Source organism: Ictalurus furcatus, chromosome 4, assembly GCF_023375685.1.
Source record: "Ictalurus furcatus strain D&B chromosome 4, Billie_1.0, whole genome shotgun sequence".
NCBI lineage: Eukaryota > Metazoa > Chordata > Actinopteri > Siluriformes > Ictaluridae > Ictalurus > Ictalurus furcatus.
Genome location: NC_071258.1, coordinates 6,713,869 through 6,734,871, shown reverse-complemented (window position 1 = coordinate 6,734,871; position 21,003 = coordinate 6,713,869). Strand labels below are relative to the sequence as shown.

The 21,003-nt window shown below is 39.8% G+C and overlaps 1 protein-coding gene across 1 annotated transcript in view; it reads left to right on the top strand.

Moving 5' to 3' along the window:
- Nucleotides 1-11,160, top strand: part of map3k10 (mitogen-activated protein kinase kinase kinase 10) — a 36,814-nt gene extending 25,654 nt beyond the window's left edge. The window contains exons 2-11 of the mRNA XM_053622696.1: nt 3,030-3,210; nt 3,715-3,863; nt 4,155-4,330; nt 4,957-5,203; nt 5,319-5,441; nt 6,203-6,341; nt 6,450-6,559; nt 8,060-8,286; nt 9,683-10,211; nt 10,766-11,160. Of these exons, the coding sequence (XP_053478671.1) occupies nt 3,030-3,210; nt 3,715-3,863; nt 4,155-4,330; nt 4,957-5,203; nt 5,319-5,441; nt 6,203-6,341; nt 6,450-6,559; nt 8,060-8,286; nt 9,683-10,211; nt 10,766-11,160 (2,276 nt within the window). The remainder of the gene's footprint in view (nt 1-3,029; nt 3,211-3,714; nt 3,864-4,154; nt 4,331-4,956; nt 5,204-5,318; nt 5,442-6,202; nt 6,342-6,449; nt 6,560-8,059; nt 8,287-9,682; nt 10,212-10,765) is intronic.
- The last annotated feature ends 9,843 nt before the right edge of the window (nt 11,161-21,003 follow it).

Here is a 21,003-nt window from a genome sequence, read left to right as displayed (position 1 = left end):
CTGGAATACATGCAGTACATTGACACTCCCAGCACCTCTAATTGACAGTCAAATCGTTGGATGGTCAGGCTCTGAGTTACGTTCATCCACGTCAAGAGCCTCCTCAGCATTTCCCTATGCAGGCGGCTTTAACCTAGCCCTGAAACTCATGCGAGGGAAAATGTTTCACCGATCAGGCTAAGAGATAATCAGACTGTCTGACTCTCTGAGACAATATGATGCACATTTCAAAGTGTGGTCAATGAAAGATATGATTGAAGGAGCCAAACATTTCAAACAGATTGTGATACATTGTGATTCAGTATTTGCAGAGTTCAATGCCTCCTTCATTGTCTATACCTCTTTCATTGAGACAGATACACACAGAGGCCACGCCTCCTTAACTGAGACTGACAATCTGAGGCCACGCCTCTTTTCCCCTGCCACCATCACTCTCTTTGGGGGACCATTGAGACTATTTTCTTTACTTCGTTCATATTTGTAGATGTGTTGTACTTCATATTTAAGGGTTAGTATAGTGATGGTGGGGTGAATGGTGTGTGTAGGATGTAACAGACAGGACAGCAGATGAGACAAAACAACAGACAAGACAAGACCGTAGACGCGACATGAGCATGGTACTTATCAGGACAGTGGGTGGAGAGGGGGTTGTGGAGGGCATGTGCAAAGAGTAGTAGTTGGTATGTCGGTTGAGTTAATTAACATGTATAACACCAACTATGGTTTCTGTGAATGCTGCGTGTATTATCTACATGTGTTTGTGAATATTATGCTGGTATGGCATTGGCTATGTGGTTTTACTATAGGGACAATATTGTTAGCTATTGCGACGCGATTCCCTGGTGTATGTATGTAGGTGATGAGTGGTGTCCAAATAGAGTTCAATTTAGTAGTTTTACTTTTGATTGAGGCGGAGAGATTTTCCATTGTTATGAAGTCGAATTATTATTTTTATAGAAGGTGTGATATTAATGTTATTCTTTAATTTCTAGTTTGTTAGTATGGATGTCTTGGTGATGGTTAGTGCTGTAAGAAGAACTGTTGTGTTTTCCTTTGTGATGTTGATCCCAGATGTATCTCCGAGTAAGCAGAGTGAAGCGGAGAGTGGGTTAGTGTGATTTAGAAAATGATGGTGGGATTTTAAAAAAATGAAGAGGCCACACCTCCTTAACTGAGACTGACAGGCACAGAGGCCACACCTCTTTCACTGAGACTGACAAACTGAAGCCACACCTCCTTGGTAGGACTGACAGGCACAGAGGCCACACTTCTTTATTGAGCCTCACAATCGCAAGTGTGCAAACTAGCTAACCAAGTAAGATGACTGATGCATGGTATTATTCAGTCAAACTCTCAGCCATGTCTACAGTTGATCCGTGTGTCATTATAGACTTTGAATATGAAATAGGAAACAGCATATCAAATTTGATGTAGTTTGACACGTGACGACAAAACGTGGTTTAGATAGAGAGGAAGAAAATGAGCAATGCCAAAAGATGCCAAACATGCCAAAAGAAATCCTTTGTCAATGTTGCATTCTGAATACTTCTACAAGCACCAGTGATAAAATGAGCTGTGCTTACTGATACAGAGATGCCAGGATCCATTCAGTCTCCATCGGTTCATAACATTTTCCGTGATACAACACTCAAGGATCAATAAAACTACTTCCACAGACATCATTAGTCAGAGATCATTTTTTCCAATATGTTCTTAAGATTATGATTCATTCATGAAAGCTCTGTAATAGCCACTCACTACTATGCATTTATATTTAAATGGATCTTTTAGTGTGTGTGTGTGTGTGTGTGTGTGTGTGTGTGTGAGATTTAGGGTTTAGGGTTAGGCATCTGAATACATCTCTGTGCTAATGCAACTTCATCAAAATGTGGATGCTGGACATGAAGTGCAGGAGTCAGTTAGGGCCTAATATAGATAAGATGTGTGTCGGGTTTAGAGTGTGTATGTGAGATTATCAGAGTGTTTACATGAATAAGGTTGCTGTACGTATATGTTTGTGTGCCATGTGTGATAAGCATCGCTGCTAATGTCTGGAAATGTGTGTGGGTTCTGTGTTCCCTCAGTGTGCTTAGCGTATATATGTGTATATATGAGCAGATCGGGATGTATGGTTCTATGTAAATGTGTTTATACGTAGATATGCTGTATATATTTTGTGAAAGACATGCCGATAATCAGTTCACAAGTTGCTCTTGACATATACTCCTGGAAGGCTGTATTCTTATTTTGGACAAATAAATGGCATTGGTTCTTCTGAGAATTCTATCCCATAATTCAGACTGCAGTGTCATTGTAAACAATGCTATAGATGAATAGTTTTTTAAATGTATGCCCATATGTATAATGTTCTCGTGCAGGGTGTTGAAACGCTGACTAAACATCTAGTTAAACCGTAGCCAATGAAGACAGAGATGTAGTAAGGTTGAGTCTTTTACTGTTCGTTCTGCTTCAAAGACATTGAGTGGTGAAAACTGAAATAAACCAACACAAATATAATCAGTCTCTGTCATTTGTTACAGCATACTTTCATTGTGAACTATTATTTAAATTCACATAAATTGCTGTCTAAACAAAAATAAAGTTAGCATAACAGTTAGCATAACAATTAGCATCGCGATTAGCTTAGCGATTAGCATAGCTACTAGATTATTGTCAAAAACTTCAAATTCAAGAAAATAAATGTAATGCCTTAAGGCAACACAATATGGATGGAGTGAGTGTGTATGTGGTTAAAAATGCTACTGAGAGATGAATGTTTGATGAGCACACTGAACATCCAGTGTGTTAACTTTATTATACTATACTTTGAAGGCCTTCAAGACATAAGGTCAATCAGGTGTGTTGTAAAAGAGGAAACACTAAAATGTGTAGGACATTCATAACACACTTCTAGGTTACTACGAGGCAAAAATGGTTGGAAATTCTCCCTGTTTATCATAAACATGAACCTTTCTCTCTAACTACATTTTCCATATCTCTCTCCCCATGTTTTCCTGTCCCTCTCTCAGTTCTTATTCTGGAGCCAGTGGAGAGGGATGACCTGAGTGGTAAGACGCTAAAGATCACAGACTTTGGATTGGCACGGGAGTGGCATCGCACCACAAAGATGAGTGCAGCGGGCACCTATGCCTGGATGGCTCCAGAGGTCATTAAACTGTCGCTCTTCTCTAAAAGCAGCGATGTGTGGAGGTAAGACGGCAGCCTGAGGAGGAAGTCTGGCATATTATACCAAGAAATGGACAGTTATTTTTCTGGGCGAGTACAACACTATAACACACGTTGGCAGTTCTAGTGTACCTAATTTAATTGAGTTAATGGCCTGTAGCACTGAAGAAGGCCTGTACCACTGACCTGTATCACTCAAGAAGGCCTGTACTAATGGTCTGTATCACTGAAGGAGACCCGTACCAATGGCCTGTATCACTGAAGCAGGCCTATGCTGCATTTTTACGTGTTTTCCCTGATCTAACATATCTGAACACATCCCATTAGCTCATTAGCAACCACTTAATGAGATTACAAGGGTGTTAGGACTGTTAAGTAATAACTGCAGCGAAGGAAAAAGCCAGACACAAACACATTCAACTCAGAAGGGCCTGTAATTAGTGGTTGCATTGAGGATAATTTACCAAAATGTGCACTTTGAATTGATTGTTTATACCCATGTTTGAGTAACACTTTTTGTCTCACCAGTTTTGGGGTACTTCTTTGGGAGTTGCTGACTGGTGAAGTGCCGTATCGAGAGATTGATGCCTTGGCTGTGGCCTATGGCGTCGCCATGAACAAACTGACCCTCCCTATTCCCTCCACCTGCCCTGAGGCCTTTGCTCAACTGTTGGGAGGTATGACTGACACACACACAGAGCAAGAACAGCACTATAATGGAATCGACTTAAGTGGAATGTACCACTCTAGTCTTTCCTTTCCTATACTTATGTTTGTTCATCTAAAGTGGCAGAATACAATCCAATCATATGGCTCAGCAGTTACCGTTTACTCTGGCAGTGCTAGAATATGTACTTATCATTTTATGACCGCATACCTGTACAAATGAACTGATACAATTCATTTCTTCAGTGCTTTTCCCTTTTATTCATAGTAATATAATAATCTGTCTCTTTTCTTCTCTCCAGAGTGCTGGAGCCCGAACCCTCACAGTCGTCCCTCATTTAGTAGTATACTGCAAAGGTTGTTGGCCATCGAGCAGTCCTCCATGTTCCAGATGCCACTGGAGTCTTTCCATTCACTGCAGGAGGACTGGAGGCTGGAAATCCAGCAGATGTTTGATGAGCTGAGGGCCAAAGAGAAGGTAACTGGTGTTGTTAAGTTGTTAGCTGCAGTTCAGTCGAATGTCGGTTTATTATTTTCCCATGTTGGCAGTTTGTCAGGTGCATACAGTATACCCTGTATCTACATCTACTGCTCAGGTAAACCTACCAAAGACCGTTCACTATAGCAGAGCAAACCTAATATTTCATGTTAAAGGCGTAAATGACTTCATCTTTTGCCAAAATACTTTATATAAATATAATTCTCAGACACTGTTCTAGACAAATGTATTATCTGTATCTTTATTTAATATTTATTTCCAATGTAGTATAAGGAGATGTATTATTTGTAGCTTGTTAGTATTTTTTAAATACAATGCTAATACATTAAAACCACAGTGTCTTGGAGAGTTAACTGTCTGCCTATAAAGTATGTGTCCAATAAAGTCATTTTATGGCTCTGGAATTAGTAGTAGAAAGCAAAACAATTTATTAACTCAACTGGCTTGGTTGCTAATCTCATTTTCAATTCCCTGTTTACACACTACATTCTCTCCATTTCCCTAATACACCATTATTCTTTATGATTCTGTTTACCATTTCTAATACTGATGCATGGTGATGATTCTCAAACACAGATTTAAATACCCTCTTAAATACACAACAGGAGCTGCGTTCCTGGGAGGAGGAGCTGGCTCGGGCTGCAGAGGAACAGAGGACGCAGGAGGAGCTGTTGAAGAGACGAGAGCAAGAGTTAGCAGAGCGGGAGATCGACATCGTGGAGAGAGAGCTGAACATCATTATCCATCAGATGTACCAGGAGAAACCACACGTGAAAAAGCGCAAGGGCCACTTCAAGAAGAGCCGGCTCCTGAAACTGGGCCGAGACAGCAACTGTATCAGCCTGCCCTCTGGTGGGTTGGACAGAAATTGCAGCCAAGTGATCGATGAAAAGTCAATTTACATTTTTATTTACTGGGTTATTACTGAATATAAGATAGGAAAAACAACTCTGTTTCTCTTGTGTAGATTTTGAGCATAAGATCACAGTGAAGGCCTCTCCCAGTATGGATAAGAGGAAAAGTCAGGGCAGTGAGAGCACCACTCCCCCTGCCAGTCCAGGTGTTATACCTCGCCTCAGAGCCATTCGATGTGAGTACATGTCTTATAACAAGCAGTGCTTCTCGGTCCAGCATTTATGGTTAGTTCAAAGTTCTATTCCAGCTCCGAACTCAACTGAGACGGAACTCAGAAAGCTTTTGAAATGATTGTGTATCAGGAGTGATGGGATCTGGGCCAGAACCATAATGTAGAGATCTATAATGATAATAATTTGAGTTGATTCTTTCCGATCTTGGGGGGCGCGGTATCACGTTTGCCTCGCACCTCCGGGGTTGAGGATTCGAATCCCACCTCCGCCATGTATGCACGGAGTTTGCATGTTCTCCCTGTGCTTCGGGGGTTTCCTCCGGGTTTTCCGTTTTGCACCTGCAATCCAAAGACATGCGCAGTAGGCTGATTGGCATTTCAAAATTGTTTGTAGTGTGTGAATGGGTGTGCAAATGTGTATGTGATTGTGCCCTGCTGGTTCATGGTGTCCCCCGCCTTATGCCCGGAGATCCCTGGGATAGGATCCAGGCCCCCCCCGACCCTGTGTAGGATAAGTGGTACAGAAAATGGATGGGTTTCTGATCACAGTCCCAGAGACACCATGTTCTTCTGGCTTAGATCATTAAAGTCATTGCTTAGATCATTAAAGTAAAATTTACAAAATAATTTTCTACCTAACCCATATCAGCCAACTCATGTCTGATGTCTAATGCTTGTTTCTTTAGTTGTGCATTGAAGCTAAATCAGCAATGAAATGTATTATAACATAATAATATAATAAAAATGGCCTTTTTGAATTCCAGTGACCCCGAGTGATGGGAGGAACACTTGGGGGCGTACAGCAGTGTGTAAGAAAGAAGACCTGGCAGGGGCAAAAAAGAAGGGCCGCACCTGGGGTCCAAGCTCCACCCACCAGCGGGAGCGTGTTGGAGGAGAAGACAGGTACTCAACCTAATCCATACACAGTGGATGATGTGCTGAATTATGGACTCATTTCCAGTTAACACTTTTATAAAGATAATAAATGCTTAAATGCCGTATTGGTTGCAGGTTAAAGTCACTTGGAGAGGGGAAGGTGTGGTCCTCCAGTGCTCCTAATCTTGGCAAGTCCCCCAAACATGTCCCTATAACTGGTGGCTTCTCCAGTCTCAATGAGATGGGTGAGTTAGAGATGGATCCTTCTAATAGATAATGTGTGAGAAAGGTGTTGATTAATTTTCTAGAACTGCAGCTTGGGTAGTAGTTCCAGCTGCAAGGCAGATCACAGGTTATGTTATGAATTTTTGTTCCTATAGTAACAGCTTACACAGTGATTTGTATGGTGGATGCTGCACAGAATCAGACTTAGAAAGTATGTGTAATTGTTGATATGCTGAAGTTACCTGTAAGGAGACTTTTGTTTAGCATTTTTGGAATACAGAGCGTCTGGTGTCAGTGCTTTATGTAATAAAGTAAATTTGTTCCTTTTAGGGGGAAAGTCCGAGGGCTTTACAGTTTTTCTGTAACATTATAAGCTATATCTTTAGAGTTGTAAAATAGAGAAATATGAGAGGCTGGTGAGCTATAGCTGTTTACAGCAGCTATAACGTAAGTGATAACAGGAACTACCTTGTTTTGGATAAGTTACACAACGTTAAACATAGCTATAAACTGATCTAATGTATAGCATCCCGTTGTTGAATTAAAGAAGAGGAATAAAATATGTTGGGATGTTGGGATCAGTGGTAACAGTCACTCGGCTTCACGTCAGGTTCCTCAAGCCACCCTTTCGTTCATTATTTTTCTATAACACCACACCCCGTTGTGTACAAATCCATTTGTAAGAGATAGCATGAGTGGTCCTGATTATTCTGTCCCAGTTCTAATAACCTAATCCAGGTTAATCTTGTATCATTTTATTTACCAGCGCTCGATTACCTCTCTCTGGTGTGGTTACAGCTAGAATAATAAAGAAGGGTATCTTCTATTAAGGGTATACCTCATATTCGGCACCAAGCAGAACTGGTGTGGCTCTGGAGTAGCATTATTGGTTGCTAACTGGTTCTGTATACAGTACCACATGTGTGACCTTGTTTGTAAATCGTTTGATTTATTAGCTAATCAAAGAAAGAATGAATATTAATCTGAGAACTTTGACCATGTTGGACTTAACATTGGTATAGACACAGTGCACAAAATGGTAATGTTATACAGACACAAATGTTTACTGAAATCCAAAGCATGTACAAAACGTTTTGTTTATTTGCTATTTTGCAAACATTATTTTTTCTGACCATGATAAATGAATCTCTCATTTTTGTTTTATTTTGTCAGTAGTGGAAACATGTATGTTCCTATGTATTACATAGGAACACATGTCAGTCATAAGGCGAACATTCATTAATTCATTTAGAATCGTACATATTTTTTTTATCGTCACTGTGATGGTTCAGGATCTTCTCTCAAGTTGCATGATGACAAACGAGAAATAGAGCCCGGGTATTTCCTGCTTCTCATTTTGGCCAGTGTTTCATGTGTTGTAAAAAAAAAATTTTTTTAAATTATAAACTGATTTAAAACCTTTAAAAAAAAAAAAATGTAAAAAATACCTAAGATCTAATACCCCAGGATCCATTCCCTGAAGTAATTAAGTATAATCTCTCATGTCTGTGTCTCTGTAGAGGAACAGTCTGAGCTCGAGGAGCGATTGGCTCCGGAGGGCAGTAGCAACGGGGCAGCGGAGGATGCCAGTCACACATGGACAGGTGTAGGGCCTGGAGTGGGTTCCCAGGATCCTTTGCGGCGCTGCAATCAGAGGAAGAAGAGTGACATGGTACTGCTGGGCTGTGCCTCAATCTTGGCTGCTGTGGGCTTCGGCTCAGACCTGCTCCAGCTGGGACGATTGCAGGTAAAGAGGGCAGGAAACACACCTGTCGTTTCAGATAACATGGATTGCTACTCTATAGGATTTCAAGCATGCTTGCGTTAATTTGAAACTTCAGATTTCAATAAGCTCCATGTTTTGTATAAGCCCCTTGTGTGCATTTTAAATTAATTGTTAATGATGGGTGGATTTGGATCCACTGCAACCCTGATCAGGATAGAGAGGTTGATGGAAATGATTGAATGAATAAATGAATGATTGGACTACAGGGGACACACAGTTTTCAGGCATACCATCCCAAATACATATCTAGAGATGGAGCAGTGGAAGTATTAGGCATCTTCATTAGCAATCAAAACTGGCAGAGTGAGACAGGAGTCTAGACAGGTGGTAGAGCGGATTGTCTGCTAATCGTAGGGTTGGCGGTTCGATTCCCGGCCCACATGTCTCCACATGCCGAAGTGTCCTTGGGCAAGACACTGAACCCCAAGTTGCTCCCAATAGCAAGTTAGCGCCTTGCATGGCACCTCTGCTACCACTGGTGTGTGAGTGTGTGTGTGAAAGAGTGAATGAGAACTGCTAAGGTTAAAAAAGCACTACATAAGTGCAGACCATTTACCATAATGCAGCTGCCATGGAATGACAGGAAAGCCTGTCTTACCCAAAATCAGTAAAATATGTACCTCAAACTGGACCCAGTTCTATCCCAGTGATCAGACAGACTTGTATATTTGTTTTAGGATATTTAGTGACTTATCCTTAAGGGTTTTTTTTTCCCAGTTTGGTTTTACATTGTATTATTGAAAAAATAAATGAATGATACATACAAAACAATGATATTTTTTACAGCCATTCTTGTTTACAAGCCACATTTAAGCAGATTATTCAAATGGTGATTAATTCACTATTAAAATTTTCATTTTTAGCAGCCCTCCTGTCTTACCTAATGACCTTGGTATGAAAGAGTATGAATTATAGTTAAAAACTTAAAGACCTCAGTCCATGTTTTATGTTTTGTATTCGTTTATCATCTGTTTTTCTTATTACAGAGAACCATACAGGGTGTCTAAACTGTCTGGAACCAATGAGAGTAAACATGTTTTTAATTTTGTATTTACTATTTCAAATAACTTTCTCAGCCAGTGTATCATGTTTTTAAGGATTTTGCTCAACCTTATCGAATCGACATATTTGCTCAACATGTTCCTATTGGTTCCTGACATTTCGGACACCCTGTAGAATGAACGACAGTAAGGAAAGCAATTTAATTATTATTTGAGCTCAAAGATAATTATAATGAATAGTACTGATTCGCTTAGTTATAATATTTAGCATATGGAATTGATGTGATGGATTATTCGCAGTAATTCCTGATGTATGAATGAATTGATGTTTACACATGGTTTGTGTGTGTGTACAGGTGAGTCAGGACGAACAGGATGCACGAGAGGAGCAAAGAAAAAAGAAGGAAGGTCTGTTTCAGCGCACAGGCAGATTCCGGCGCAGCACATCTCCCCCAAGCCGTACGCTGTCCCTGTCCTTGTCCCACAACCGTCATCATCAGGAGTCCGCGCTGCCCTGCCTGGACCCGTCTCCTTCTGTCACACTCCTCTCCCTCTCCTCTCTTTCTGACTGCAACTCCACCAAGTCCTTGCTGCCTTCAGACCCAGACGATCTGATCCCAAGTCCGAGCAGCACTATGCCCTGCCCAGCACCCGCTCTAAACCCCCTGCTGGACCTGCGAGCAGAGAGTTTCAAACGGGAGCCCAACCAGTCGCTCACACCCACCCACGTCTCTGCCACCATGGCTGTGAACCGCGGGCACCGACGCACACCATCTGACGGTGCCATCAGACCTCGTGCACAGACAGTGACAGGGCACCGACGCACGCCCTCAGACGGCAGCATGCCGATTCCTCCCATCACACCTAATAATGCACCAAACACAGGTGGGTCAGCAGGAATCTGTGTGTACTAGGGATTTAACACAATGCCACTATCTGTATCTATATCTTTATATCTGCTTAGCACTCCAAATAACCATATCTGTATTTGGATTTAACCCTGGAATGGGTTTGGCCTAAACTTGGAGGGCCTTCTTTCCTTCTTTCCTTCCTTCCATCCAACCATTCATCTACCATATATACCATAATACCATATTTGTATTTGTATTTAACCCTGGAATCTGTTTTGGAATGGGCCTTCCTTTCTTTCTTCCTTCCTTACTTCCTTCCTTCCTTCCTTCCATCCATCCAACCATCCATCTACCATATATACCATATATACCGTAATACCATATCTGTATTTGGATTTAACCCTGGAATGGGTTTGGCCTAAACTTGGAGGGCCTTCTTTCCTTCCGTCCTTCCTTCCTTCCTTCCTGTTTTATATTCACTATTCTTGTATACTAAACTATTAAAATACTGTATCTCAAATAACCCTGTTTTTGTTCTCGTTGTATTCAGTACTGTATATCTCTATGATATTTGGTGTTTTCCCTCAGGTTCTCGTGACGCTCTAGATATCCCTCGTCTCCCGGATCCATCCACAATCTTCCCCGCAGCGCATCGGCGTAAAGCTCCTCCTTCTTCCGAATCCCAGACCGGAACCCTCGAACGGCCCAAGACGTTGGAGTTCGCTCCCCGTCCCCGCCCCACCCCGGCCCGGGCGCGCCCAGACCCGTGGAAGTTGTCGTCACTGTCCCGGACGCTCAGTTCATCTCCAGGGAGCAGCTGTGACAGTCCGCTAGGCTCTGGGGACAGCGGGGTCAGTGCAGGAGCCACCACTGGCCGCCCAACTCTGCTGGACATAGACATGGAGGGGCAGAGCCAGGACAGCACGGTGCCTCTATGTGGGCAGCATTCACAAGCCACAATGTGTGAGCAGCACTTCTTATAAAATCCCAGGATCCGTTATAGGCCGCCTGGCCTCATTTACATGGCCAGCATATTCCCTAGACAGAAAAGGGGCCATGAAATTCCTAGCTCTGACCTGCATATCTCATGGAGCCCATTGTGGTTTGTGTCACTATTAGACACAGTATCCCAGAAACCACGGCTCTCCCATCTCAGTGAGTGTGAGAGAAGTACTCAACAACAACAACAACAACAACAACAACAAAATCACCCGGAGGGCTATGGATTATTTTTCATAGCCACTGCGGTGAACCATAGTTTCTGAGCTGCAGCACTTTTATGAGCTCCATAAAAGTAAAGGTCAAGTCCTACTGCTTGTATCATTCCCCCTATAGATTGTTCAATAAAACTCTTTTTTTTAATAACCAGGTAATATGTATGTGATGAAAGCCATTCCTTTGATACTGTATTTTCTGGACAATAAGTAACTCATGATATTAAGACAGACCTCCCTTAACTATGATGAAAAACAACAGTATACAGTATATATACTTTAAAGTTTGCTATTTGCATCACATTAATAGATAAGACATTTTTAGTTTACAAATAACTATATTCCCTCTAAAATGGTGCATACAATAAGTTACCCATATATTTTAATAGTCTGCTTTAGCTTTTGTCCCTTTAGTGTTCCCATAGTTCAGTGAAATCATTATATAGCAGTGTTTTATGCTGAAACCTTGTAGTACAAGGCCTCAGCCTACATTCAAAATACTGCAGCACGCAGGAATTATACTGAATACTGCATATAGTCCAATAATTGTGAAGCAAAGAAAAGCATTCCAGTCTGATTTGATATGTTCACATACTTTAGAAAAACAGGGGAAAATATTCTTCCTTGTTTTACAGTAGCTGTAATGGCTGTGTGAGGGATTAGCATTTAGTTTTCCCAATGTTAAGCTAATAACTCGAGTAAATTAGCCATGCTTGGTGATATTTTACTTCATAGTTTCTTCATTTTGTTGTTTCACTTTTATATTGTCCATTATTTATCGTCCCCCCCCCTCATTTTTAAAAATATATATTTTACGCATTCAGTTGCTCCACGTCACTTCAAAAAGCACGATACAGTGAATCACTGCACCGTTTAATCCAAATCCTAAATGTCTACTTTTTGGAAAATGGGTAATATTTCACTCCGTCACTGAAGCATCTATGATGTCAGCTTTTGTTGTTTGCACATAGATTGCTCAGAAAGCTTTTCCTGTGCTTATTCACAATTATAAATTGGCCAAGACATGTTTAGGGGAGGAGTCTTGTGAATGGTTTTAGTGACTAAAATCCGCCATTAGAACACAAATATTCCCAGTTTGGTACTATTAAACAGTTAAAAATACCAATTTACAAATGTATGACAATTACCATACATGGCCACGTCCAAAATAAAGTCACTAACAACTGGCTATATTACGATTAGGCTACAAAATGATGATTAGAGGAGAAAACTGTGGGTCATATAGTCCAGAAAATACGGTAGATCTAAGCATATTTATGTTTTTGAGGAGAAGACTGACCATCTCAGGCTTTCTGCAGAACCTAATCAGAAAGCAGGAGCTGTTTTAATGTGAAGGCCTGGTTTGTCAGCAAATCCTGATGTACAGTACATATTGCCTGTGTGTAAGTATGTAAGCAAGAGTGTGTGCATGTGTCTTTCTGTGAGGAAGTGTCATAGGAGTTAGAACGACTGAGATCTGGTGTCATCAGCTGTTTCCGGTTTTAAATGCACGCTCACTTCCATTTCCCCCAGTAAACAGGAACATTACGAGCCTGGAGAAAGGGAATTACTGTTATGGTCAAGCGGAGGGTCTCCGTCCATTTGCAATAAAATACGAAACACACTGTACCGTAATGTACTACCTGTACCCAAACGTACATGCTTATTTACCTCTTCGAATGAGACCGTGGAAGATCTTTCTCCTTCTACACACTGATCTGAGATAAAGGAACTGCGAGATGCAGTGTGTAGTGTTTTGGTTTATTTTGATGCTTTATGAAATGCCGCTGTAATCAGACACAGGATGCGTGATGAAATCATTCCGTTCAGAACAAGGAACTGTGGACCTTTGTGTTTATGATGTTGAATTGTACGAAGCCGGAAACACACTTTTATGCTCGAAGGTTCAACCTGGTAATCGACAGTATTTTTTCAACTGTCCACCGGTTAGTGTGTATGTGCGTGAATGTGTGTGTGTGCGCATGTGCGTGCGTGTGTTTGTGTGATCTTATTGTTATAATTTGTATGGGGTGACTCAGTGGAGGGATGACACACAAAGTCGTCCTTTATTTCCTGTGTGAGAAGAACTAAGAGTATTTATTAAAATTATTGTTATGATTGAAGCAGTGATGAATTGTTATTCATTATTAGACCATTTAATTCACTAAGTGGTTCCTGCAACAAATAAATAAGTAAACAAACAAACAAACAGTTCATTCATTAAAGATCCCACAAGAGTTACATACACAAAACCTTAAAAGTATTGTCATGTCAATAGTCATTTTAAGTTGAAATAGCTCATTAGGATTTTATGTGTGATTCTCTGCATGTAACTGCATCTCAAGTGCATTTTTTGTGGATATTTGTGCATGATGATTAGACTTAAAGTAGAATGGTGTTGATTGGAGCCTTTTGACACGTGGTGTTCAAAATGAGAATGTGAACATTTTGCACTAGATGTCGCCAAATTCACACACAGCCAAAACAAAATGGCACGATACTATAGAGTATAATATCACAAAATGATATTTAAAAATAAATAAATACATGAACTTGTAATAAAATAATAATAAAATATAATCAATTTCTGTATTCTATTATGTTATGTACTATTTTTGGTTAGTTTTAATGCTATTATTATTATTATTATTATATTAATCCATCCATTTTCTGTACTGTTTATCCTGCACAGGGTCGCGGGGAGCCTGGAGCCCAGTCCAGGGAACTCGGGGCACAAGGTGGGTGACATCTTGGACAGGGTGCCAACCCATCGCAAAGCACAATTGCACACACACACACAAACACACACACCCATTCACACACTACAGACAATTTGGAAATGCCAATCAGACTACAACAGATGTCTTTGGACTTGGGGAGGAATCCAGAGTACCCAGAGGAAACGCCAGAAGCACAGGGAGAACATGCAAGCTCCACGCACCCACAACCCTGGAGTTGCAAGAAAAACATTTACGGCATCGGGCAGACGCCCTTAAACAGAGCAACTTACAGAAGTGCTTTGAAGTCTCTATCAATAAATACATACTGATACTTGTTCACTAGGTCACAGACTAAGAACACCATCAGTCTAAAAACTCGAGAGGTAGTATAGTAAGAAAACGCACAAACAACACAATGTTTTTTGCTATTATTATTTTTGTTGTTGTTGTTGTTGTTAAATACATAGCAACACATACAACATGCAAAGAAGCCTGTGAAAAATTGTCTTTATTGTTTAACCTTTCAATCTTTTGTTCACAAAAATTCACAAAAATACTCTGCTTTCAAGGATATCAAACAATTTCAAACACGACACAGGTTTATAAATATATCTATATCTATATATATCTATCTATATATATATATATATATATATATATATATATATATATATATATATATGTGCAACAATTATTGGCACCCTTTTAGTCAATACTTTTTGCTACCTCCCTTTGCCAAGATAACAGCTCTGAGTCTTCTCCTATAATGCCTGATGAGGTTGTAGAATTCATGGCAAAGGATCTGAGACCGTTCTTCCATACAGAATCTCTCCAGATCCTTCACATTTCGAGGTGACACTGGTGGACTCTCCTCTTCAGTTCACCCCACAGGTTTTCTATGAGTTACAAGTCAGGGGACTGGGATGGCCATGGCAAGACCTTGATTTTGTGGTCAGTAAAGCATTTTTGTGTTGATTTTGATGTATGTTTTGGATCATTGTCCTGCTAGAAGATCCAACCATGGCCCATTTTAAGCTTTCTAGCAGATTCAGTCAGGTTTTCATTCAATATCTGTTGATATTTGATAGAGTCCATGATGCCATGTATCCTACCAAAATGTCCAGGTCCTCTGGCAGAAAAACAGTCCCAAAACATTAAAGAACCACCAGCATATTTAACCGTGGGCATGAGGAACTTTACCATATGGCTACTTCTGCGTGTGTACCAAAACCACCTCTGGTGTTTATTGCCCAAAAGCTCTATTTTGGATTCATCTGACCATAGAACTCGATCCCATTTGAAGTTCCAGTAGTGTCTGGCAAACTGAAGACGCTTGAGTCTATGAAGCTCGACAACCTTTTGCCGCACATCACAGCTATATTCCTTGGTCTTACCCATTGTTATGAATGACTAAAGGAATTTGGCCAATGTGTTACCTCATAATTTCCTGTTCTTAGTGACCCAAAAATGTAAAATATCAATGGGAATATACTTCAAATATATTTTTCTCATATGAATTCATAGAAGTGCCAATAATTGTTGCACACCTATATTTAACAAAGATTTTATTTTTATATATAAACCTGTGTTTTGTTGCAATTGTTTGATATCTGTGAGAGCAAAGTGTTTTTGTGAATTTTTGAGCAAAGGATCAAAATTTTTCACAGCCTTTTTTTTTTTTTTTTTTTTTTTTTTTAACTCTTTTAACTATTTACAAAGGGTGCCAATAGTAGTGGAGGGCACCGTAGATAGATGCACTTTACTAATACCTAAGGGGAAATTTGGACAATAATATGACAATAAGGACTACTATAATAATAATAATAATAATAATAATAATAATAATAATGGCTATAATCATACATATATGACTATATAATTAAGCTAGTATATTCTAAATACTGAATATTAGTTATCACATATTTAATAACATAATTGTTAGATACTATAATATAGTATAAATTATAGTATAAATTAATCTGGCTCAAAAAATATGGCTCAACCATTATTTCAGACACCATGTAGTCTGTTTATATTTCTCTGAGGAGCAAATTGTGTCATTTTTTTCTTTCATAAGTAAGAAACGACCAGGAGCCACAATATGGAAATGATGGATAAAAAAATAACAATCCCATCCCATCATTACTGCACATGCTCCCCTCCCCACATACCCACACATACTCAGAGCTGTGCTGTGCTCCACTGCTGGTGTCTGTGAAAGCAGCCGCCACTCCAACACTTTCAGACGCCAGTCAGTTACCTAGCAACTCCACTTCACTTCCATGGCAATGCTATAAAAAGCCACAGTGAAGAAAAGAAGGGAGGAAAGGAAGGGAAGATGGTGGACATGGCAATACTGGCACGAAAGGCACGTTTATAAATGTGTTTACAATAAGAAATGCCATTGCAGTCACAGTATAAGCATAAGTATAATTCTAATAACACATTAATTTACCTAAGAGCACTGCTTTATAATCTCTCTCTCTCTCTCTCTCTCACTCTCTCTCTGTCTCTCTCTCGCTTTCTCTCTCTGTCTCTCTCTCGCTTTCTCTCTCTGTCTTCGTTTAAAGCAGTAGGAGTCATTAAGAAGAGCAGCCAGTAATGACAGACTCATAATCACCCCATGAGAGAGGGGAAGGGACTAAAGAAAAACCAAGTAATGTCTGAATAAGGAGGTGAATAAGCTCACAAGCTTCAACAAATAATGTGTTGAATCATCTGAGGCCTAGTTAATGTTCTCACAAGGATCATCAAGTCCTGAAAATAATGTTTGACTATTTTGGAGGCCTTCTTCTTGTCATAATCGCCTATGAATATGCCCAATGATCAAGCTGCATCATGCTGCAAATGAAAGCCTCCTCACGGCACAGTATTTGGGCATTCCTCTCACCTCTGCGAGCGAGGCTTTCACGAATCTCAGTTTTAAAATATTATGCCAGTGTTTACTGAAATCACAGCTTCAGAACATAGCTTCTTATACCCATCTTGTGTGAGATGCAGCAGCATTATCGAATGCAGAAGTATCTTCTGAACTATATTACATTTATTTTGCTTATTATATCTTTCATATTCTGTGACAGAGGTCGTTGCAGCATTTGGGGAAACTTTAATAAACACAATTCGTCCTTTGTCGTCTTCTTATTTCTTATATCTTCATTTTATAAATAAGGAATAAAACATGACCTGGTGTGTGACAGGGTGTGACAGGGTGTGAGAGTGACAGGGTGGTGTCTAGGATCACCTGAATACAGTGTAGATCAGTGTAGAGGTTTTTTTTTTTTTTTCTCATCAAAACATTTCTTTTTTCACCTCACTTAACTCACACCTAATTCTTCACCTTGTCTGTAATTGGTCTCCAGACGGTGGAGTTTTCAGGTGTTCAATAGACTGCTAAATAATATTGTTCTTATCTTAATGTGACTTTTAAAAAAACAAAACAACTTCCACTTCTGCATCAGAGAAATTCCTTTTCTTTGGCCGTTTAGTCTCCAATTCGTGCATTCAGCTTTCTGTGTGCTTTACCTTTTATCGAGTTGTGTGCATGTCAGTAAATGCAAATGAGCTTTGTACTTTATGGGTGATTGGCCTGTAAATAAACTTTTTAAAATCTGTCAAAAACTGTCCGTTCGTTTTGACTTACACAAACACTTACAAACTTCTTTACTATAAGATTGATAAATTGATATTTTTTTTTCATTGTTAAATGACAACACTTGACAAAATGACAAAAAAAAAACCTGTTTATTGTTATGTGAGCATCTGCCTTACACGTCCCTGTGAATTGAAATATTATTAAACAACAACATATTAGAAGAATGAGTTCATTCATATAAATCCGTGCTTTGCCTTTCAGACTGCATTATTGTCAGAACTGTTGTTATAAAAAATTTATCACCTTCTGACCAATTCAACAGAGCTGTGGAATAAAAACTTTATAAGCATTGGATGCTAATATGGCTAAGGATACTACACCTCAGACCTAAGAGAAAAAAAAACACCTGCAGATCAGTAATTCAGCTATTTCATGTCCTTATTGCCATTTACACCAATCAGCCATACCATTAAAACCACTGACAGGAGAAGTCACTTGAGTCAAGGACATTGATTATCTCATTACAATGGCACCTGTTAAGAGGTGGGATATATTAGGCAGCAAGTAAAGAGTCAGTTCTTAAAGCTGATGTGTTGGAAGCAGGAAAAATTGAGCAAGCATAAAGATCTGAGCTCTAACTTTAACAATGGCCAAATTGTGATAGCTAGACGACTGGTTCAGAGCATCTCCGAAACGGCAGGTCTTGTGGGGTGTTCCCAGATTCCAGTTGTCAGTACCTACCAAAGTGGTCCAAGGAAGGACAACCAGTGAACCGGTGAAAGGGTTCTATGTGAGAAACTAAGGGAAACTAATGTGAAGAAGGCAAGCTAGAGGAGGCAGAGGAGTCCTTGGGTCCTGGCATTCATGTGCATGGTACTTTGACACGTACCACCTATGTAAACATTGTTGCAGCCCAAGTACACACCTTCACGGCAGCTGTATTCCCTAATGGCAGTGGCGTTTTTCAGCAGGATAATGCACCATGCCACGCTGCAAAAATTGTTCAGGAATTGTTTGAGGAACATGAAAAAGAGTTCAAGGCATCCAAATTCCCCAGCATCCATACTCATAGTTTTGAAGTGTTTAAAGTATTCGCTACAGACATGATAGAGCTTGGATATTGTCCACTAGAGGTCAGAGTCACCAGAATTGTGAGTCAATTTTCTGATTATTTTACTTGTTTCCAAACAATTCCATATAAACGCTGCTCAGGTCCGTATCTTTGCAGTAAACGAGTTGTGCTTTTCCTGTCAGTTTGTCATATACTTTGGAATTTTACTCAATTACCTCTGTTTCTTGTTTGCCAGAACTACTTGGATTCAGATATTATAATGTTATTGATCCTGCCCTTTGAACTGTTTGCCTACTATAGTAATAATAAGAGTAGCCTATAATATAGGTAATATTCTCATTTATAATATAATATTGTCATTCCAAAACCAACAAAAGTGGACAAAAGATAGGTGTAGTGTAAAACCCAAAAGATACATAACGTCTCCCTCCTGAAGCTTCTGAAAAATGTTTATTTGGCAAGATGAATGCTGTTCTTTCCCCCCCTTCTTGCTGTATTGATCCGGTGTGGGCGTGTAGGTTAGGGAGTGTAGGTAGGCTGTTGGAGGCATGGATGTTCACAACTTTCACATCCAAAATAAGATTTCTCACATCAAGCTCCTGAGAAGAAAAAAAAAAGAGTATGGAGGTGGTACTTGGTACATTTATACTTGTGTAAAGCAGCAAACTTTACAGCTCTGCGTCTAATCATTACAGGCAGCAGAACATGTTGGAAGAAAGCAAAAACCAGACAAGACGCTCATTCTATTTTTCTAAAGTTTATTTGTCTTCAAATACATATCAATAGTGCATTCCTGGGCTTGCAGGTACATGTAACCAGTTCTCAGGTCTTCTGATGAGACACTCTTGCTGAGGGGGCAAAACGTGAACCAGTAAGACGGTGGGATAAGAACCATAACAACCAGAAGGTCCGAGTCGCTCTCTCCAGAACAGACGAATGAATGAAATAAGAAACCAATGAACCAGTCGGTCATTTGTGTTCAGGTCTGCAGGGTACCCTCACCCCTTTAACACTTCCTTCATCATCATTATTATTATTATTATTATTATTATTATTATTATTCCAATTATACCTTTATATCACTCTTAGGATCCCACTTGGGAGGTCAAAGGTCATACCCCCAAACCCTTGGACTGCGATTTAGACAAGACTGAAGTTTTGACATCACAGAAAAAGGCAATAAACAGAAGAGAAAAATTTGGAACGTATACACAGATACAAAGGTGCCCCTTTTTGATCATTAAATATATATATATATATATATTTATTTTTTTCATAATCTCATTTAATTTTCTTTCTCATATATCGATAAAACAATTCCGTAAAGTAAAGCTCTCCACAACCATTGTTTTTTTTTTTTTGCTGTTTTTTTTTTTTTTGTACATCTTATCTTTTTCTTGTACACACTTATCTATTTGAACAGTCAACGAACACCTACCTCAAGTGACATCAAAGAAAACGAGCACGGCTAACTGCTTCACTTTCATCCATCCGACCTCTTAGTTTGTGCTTCGGATGCCGTCACATGACAGCAATCACACAATCCTGTCGTAACCATTTGACCAAAGACAGCCAGCACACGGGGACATACGAGACACGTTTAAAAGAGCTAATGACCCAGACTCCACTGATGCATCGCTATCGTCTTTGCCCTTTACATAAAAAAAAACTCAGTAATCAACTAACTAACTAAGTAAATAAATAAAGGCATAAAAATCCAAAAGTCAGGGTGACAAACATGATACAGAAAGATCTAAAAACAAAAAAACAAAAAACAACAACAACCTGGGGAGTCATGGAGCTGTGAAGAGAGCAAGCAAGCATTTTGGTTCTCAGGTCACTCTGTGCCTCATCGAGTTGAAAGCAATCATTATATATCTCACCAACACAGTGGCTCAGAGTCTCCCATCTCGGTGTTCCACATCTCGTCAGAGTCTATCCTTGTCTGTATCCATGCTCGGCGTCCCCCAGAGTCGCATTGACACCATTATCTCTCAGGTCAGACAGAAATGTCTCAGCCGACTAGTTGTGGCTGCTAATGCAAACTGGAAACTAAGAGTGACTGAACTACGTTCTTATTTAGACGTGAATTATACGGCTACCTGTGATTTAACAGCAGACAGGTTCTTTTGCAGGGCAAAACAATTGGAGATCGAGATTAATTATGGACGCTGTAAATTTGGGCTGTTGATCATTGATGACGATGATTTAAACGATCGGATCCGTAT